Here is a 5316-nt window from a genome sequence, read left to right as displayed (position 1 = left end):
TAGCAAAAGATGCAAGGACCAGAGATTATATTTTCTCCCATATAGATCAGACCCGGACAGATGGAAATGCTACTCGGAGGATTAGCTCGTCTGTTCTCCACTTGATCTGGCTTAGATGGGTAGACGACGAAAAAAAGAAAAAAGGAAATCAGGAATAACAATGCCCTAAAATTTTAACCACAAACTTTTGTCGTCTTTTGTCATTTGCAAATAACAAATTAGAAAATTACATTTATTTAATTAACATTATAATCTTTTCTATATTTAAGCAAGTTCCTTAATTTACCACTTAATTTTTTCTTTACATCAACCGCTTTTAGATTTAAGAGCTTCTTTAACTGTCCAATCGAGTAAGATATCCAAATTGATTCATTGAACTTCGTAGGCAACCAGTAAATGCGTCCACAATAGCTTTCACCCAGGAGACCCGGGTTCAATTTCCGGAAACGGAGCCTTTTTATTTAATTTTTTTTTTGTCCTCTCTCTCTCTCTACCCCTATTTGACTCTTTGGTCTTTATACTAAAACAAGTCGCAGCTTTATAGAAAAGGTTGTGAAGGTAAAATAAATCCAGAGCCAATATGCATCTATATTACTCTTCCCCCAAAACAATAGCGTACAGAAACAGAATAAACAATGAACCACAAGACAGTGATCTCAGAAGTAGTAATAAATAAAAAAATCTATTTTACAAAAGAGCTTAAATATCAAGCTCTCTCTGCAATATCATTTACATTCTTAGCTTTCCACCAAAACGTCCTTCCATCTCCAATCTTATTTGCATCAACATCTCTTCTCTCTGACTGAACTTCCTGCTGTTCAATCGATCCCGGATTCTCTGTCAAACACTGCTCCCAGAACACATCGTTAACCCCTGTCTTTGGAGCAGCAACAGCAACGGTAACAGGCTCTGCGTTCATATCAATCTTTGTTGACTTGGCTCGGTTATCTCCATTGCTTAGACTCTCCGCGCAGCTAGTTGACTCGTTCACATCAATATCCATACCCTTGTCGCAAGATTCCGTGACAAGATTCTCCAAGAACGTTAAAGAAGACTCCAACTTCTCCACCTGATCTGCGTGTGACCGGCCCGGAGGAAGAGAAGTCTCTGTCTCTTGCAGCTTTCTTTTCCTTGTCTCGTGGGTTTCTAGGTTTAGAGAAAACCCTGGCTTTTCCAAAACCTGTGAAACGAATGTCACTATCGATCTCTGACGCTGCTCCATGTGCTGTAACCGGTCTTTCAACGCGGTTACTTGCAGCTCAAACCCTTTACGCTCAAGCTCTTGGTTCTGTAAATCCGTGAGAAGGACTTCTTTGTCCCTCTTCAGCCTCTCGATCTGATCCTTCATGCTCTGTCTTTCTGATTCAGACAAAGGACTCTGCGCTTGTAGGTTCTGTAACGAGTGGCTGTGAACCGGTTTTCGCCTGTGGATGTTCTTCATTAGGTAAGGCTGGCCTCTAACGAAATCTTCGTTTGCGAACTCCCATTTCTCCGGATCGACTTTTCTGAAACCCTATAAACACACAAAAGGGTTAGGACAAGCAAAGATATCATCATCAAAGAGATGATAGAAAGACAGGAGCTTTACATATGTGTTGAGCTGGCGGATGAAGCTGGAGAAGTTCTTGTGTTTGAAGAATCTTGGAAGAAGGTCTTTCGAAAACTCGGCGGGGCTCTTGACGATGAAGCTTTTGTTGTGATCGCTCCAAGATATGATCGAGTCAGAGGAGGAATCATCTACCATTTCATATGTTTTGGTGAGGAATGGTGGAAGTGAGGTTGAGACTCCATTGTTTTCATCCATCTTATTAACCAGTTAAAATCCAAACCTGAATCAACTAAACAAAAATGTAAAATCTCAGTTCCTTGATGCCAACAATAAACATTGAAATAAAAACCAAAACTTTTAATTTACAAGTTTCCAAATTCAACAAATGAAACAACAAAACGAAATCTTTAGATGAATTCACATAAACCCTTTTTACTAAAAAAAAAAAAAAACTCATTATTTAAGCCAAAATCAGACACAAGCGAATCAAAACCAAACAAAACCCCTTGTGTTCTCATCTAATCAGAAAGAACCAATCGAAAAATCTTACATCAACTGATTCGATGTTCTTGTCCTCTCGAATTCCTGATCAAACGTACCAGATGACTGGAGAAACTGGGTCGATCCCGATGGGCGCGCAGATCGGAAAAATAAAAAGAATCTCTTTGGTAGAGAGATTGATTGAAGATCAAAAGGGAACCCCCGTGAGACTAAAGGAATCGAATTATCGAAGAGAGAAGAACGTAAAGCAAAAGGGGGTTTGAGGATTGAGAGAGGCTTTGGCTATGGCTTTCGCCTCTTACCAAGGTATGAAATGGCAACACAACAACTCCACGGGTTTGGTGGTCTTTTTTTTTTTCTTTTACTTTATTTTGGTGATATCTCCTCCTTTGTACTTATTTTTGGAGATTTTTTTTTTTTTAATTTTATAATAACTAGAGTGTCCCTGCACAACCGTTGCTGCTCTATCACAATGTGTGGGATCATTGATGGAGTTGTTGCTCTATCTCAATGTGTGCAAATGAGTACACCCTTGTGTGCGGGTTCATTTGTGTTGTTTTAAGCATTTTACCATTCATATCTTTTTTGTTATTTGAATTTCTTGTGCTTTCAGGTTAGGTGTTTTGATTTTTGTATATTCAAGTCCTCTACAAATTATTGTTCATCTTCCTATCATTACTTATGTGTAGTGCCACCTTATTTGGCTTCGTATAATGGCTTTTTATTTTCCTTTTACTTCGGTCCATTTTATATTGCCATTCATTTGAGCGCATAATTTTCTTTGAGTTTTTTCCCCATTTTTTTCTTGTGTCTCATTTTATTTTATTTTATTTTAGTGTCAATATAATAGGAATCTTTTAAGTACCTACCAGAAATGCGGAAAATAAAGGAATTAGGTTGATGTTTTCTGCTAGTGTAGAATGAAAAACACATGAGATCTGGTTTCCAGCTTATATAAATTACACCAATCGGTTGACGGGACCGCCGGAATCTTTCTACATGGGAATGGTTTTCTGGTGGAATGTAGATATCTTATTTGAAAATAATATCGAAGCATCCTATGATTTTTCTTTGGTGGAGAAAATGAGTAGACTTAGTAAACATTTTGCTGCTCCGAAACATATCTATCCACAGTCTTTGACTTGTTATGACATTATGCCACCCAGGGCCGGCTTAGACAGGAGGGCGGAGAATGCGACCGTCCCAGGTTCCATGGTCCAAAAATTTTTGTTTTAGAATTTATTTGAAATTTTTAGTTTAAAAATAGATATAAATATATTTGTTACTAAATTTTGGTTTATATATTTTCAGAATTTCTTTTTTTAAAAGAAAATTTTCATATTAAATAATAAAATAGATTAAATAATTATATTTTAAAAAATAATTTTTAACTCATTAAAAAGTTTTTCCCACAAGACAATTTTTTTTTCCGAGGGGCCTAAATTCTTTTGAGCCTGCCCTGATGCCACCTATATCGAAAGTACTTCCGGCTCTCTCTTTCTCTTCTCTGTTTTGGGCTTTTCCTATTTTATTTTCCTCATCACGTCATTGTGCATCATAGTGTTAGAAAGAAATTGAAGAGAAAAGATAAGTTGGTTTGATAGTACAGGACTATCAATTGCTCCTAGAATCAGCTTCTCGGATATAACAGCAGCAAACATATTCGAAAGTAAAGAATCTTTCTTACCGATCATCAGGAGCAGCTGTAATGGCTGACTGAAGTATGATTCAGCTGACAGTATGTGTTTGATTTTTGATGCCCGTTTTTTGCTGCATGAACTGTGTTATGTCGTTGAGAACCATCCGTCCAACCTGATTCACCAATGGAATCAAAGGAACCTCCACAGCCACGTTAACATCTAAGCTCCTTTCCTGCGAATCAATTCAAAGATCCATAACTATCACAACTTTTTTCAGTAGACTTCAAGACAGTTTTTGCCTCTCTAAACCAAGAACCTTTAAAACATCATTGTTTTGCAGGCTTCTGTAGCTATTCTCCTAGGAAATAATATATAATAATTTCAAAATAAACTAAAATTTTGCGGGAGAGGTAAGCATCACCTCAGATGCTTGAGCTTTGACATACATAAGAACAAAGAGAAATAAAAATCAACAGAAAATTACAAAACCTTTACTCTCAAACCATACATGTTTGTCTTACTATTAAAAAACAACAACAAAAACTACTAAACCCTATGCTCTTCTGAGATGTGATAAGTGGTTGGTTCAAGTACGTTTGACCAATTTTAGAATAATTTGTACAACGGGATTAATATATAGTAGTATTATATTAAAAAATGTCAGATGCTTGAACTTTGACTAACTAATGACTAATCTCCATCACACAGACCATGGCTAGCTAAAAATGATTAGCAGACGAAAGTCACGAAACTACAAAGTCCAAACTTAGAAATCAGAATGTGGATAACAAAATAAAGCAGAAAACAAAATATGATGGTTTACAATGCTTTGCATAGATCTAGATGCGTCGATGGCCTTTTCCTTTCCACAATTGTCACGACTTACATGTGTCACACCAAATATTCGATCTAACCGAACATGTGGCGTCTGGTCTTTCCAAGCTTGGGCAATCATGGCATGAGTGGAATCCATTGTTTATGGGTAACTAAATTCTTCTCTCTTAGATGTTTTCGCTGGAAGATCAAATCACTGTGGTCCACACGCACAAATCTCCATGACCAAAGCTTCCTTCCAGCAACAACAACAATAGCGTTAACTCCAACTCCCTTGACACTCACTTCTCTTGTAAATATCTCCGATCATCCTTCCTCTCCGTCTCCCTCTCTTCATTTTCTTCTTCCTCAAGGATCATCATCTCCTTCTTCCTTTTCTCTCCACTTATCCAGGCTGAATAGATCTCGATCTGCTTTGAGGCACTCAAGGTTTTATCGAGATCCAAGTGTTTAGCGAAATCTCCCACAACCGTACGATTCCTTAAACGTTATCAAGGACGACGATAGTAACAGCCGTGGTGGAGATAAGGTGGAAGAGAGGATGCAAAGAAGATCGATTCTTCTTCTTTTTTTTCTATTATATAAATATATTTTTTTCCTTGTGGGGTCCACTACGCTGAGGTGGATAGCCTCCGGAGAGAGCAAAAACTCTTCCATTATATATACTAGGGTCGGTCCGTCTTATAGACGGGATGTGAATTATAAAACAATTTCAAAGCTAAAGTATACGTAAAATAAACATTGTTTGATTTATGAAAATTTTGATTAGCTATCTTGATTCATGTAATTTTT

At 37.2% G+C, this 5316-nt stretch overlaps 1 protein-coding gene across 7 annotated transcripts; it reads right to left on the bottom strand.

Moving 5' to 3' along the window:
• Positions 1-564: 564 nt before the first annotated feature.
• On the bottom strand, positions 565-5084 carry LOC106366749 (heat stress transcription factor A-4c). Of its 7 annotated transcripts, XM_048768903.1 has the most exons (5): positions 4577-5083; positions 3738-3922; positions 2100-3573; positions 1589-1838; positions 565-1513 (listed from the first exon to the last, which is right to left on the bottom strand). In XM_048768903.1, the coding sequence occupies exons 4-5, from the start codon at positions 1802-1804 to the stop codon at positions 707-709; spliced, it is 1023 nt and encodes a 340-aa protein (XP_048624860.1). In that variant the 5' UTR covers positions 1805-1838; positions 2100-3573; positions 3738-3922; positions 4577-5083; the 3' UTR covers positions 565-706. The 7 variants fall into 7 exon arrangements, with proteins under 7 accessions (XP_048624860.1, XP_048624857.1, XP_013706711.1 ...); XM_048768900.1 differs by lacking the exon at positions 2100-3573 and having other exon boundaries at positions 4514-5084; XM_013851257.3 differs by lacking the exon at positions 2100-3573 and having other exon boundaries at positions 4577-5084.
• Positions 5085-5316: the final 232 nt, after the last annotated feature.

Source organism: Brassica napus, chromosome C9 (genome assembly GCF_020379485.1).
Source record: "Brassica napus cultivar Da-Ae chromosome C9, Da-Ae, whole genome shotgun sequence".
Taxonomy (NCBI): Eukaryota; Viridiplantae; Streptophyta; class Magnoliopsida; order Brassicales; family Brassicaceae; genus Brassica; species Brassica napus.
The sequence above is the reverse complement of the archived record's forward strand: the minus strand, read 5'-3'. Positions and strand labels throughout refer to the sequence as shown.

Excerpts from the sequence above, each read along its gene's own strand:
- LOC106366749 (XM_048768900.1), bottom strand. The coding sequence starts at position 1,804 with ATGGATGAAAACAATGGAGTCTCAACCTCACTTCCACCATTCCTCACC. Across the intron at positions 1,514-1,588 it reads TCCGCCAGCTCAACACATAT|GGTTTCAGAAAAGTCGATCC; the intron begins GTAAAGCTCCTG and ends GTGTGTTTATAG.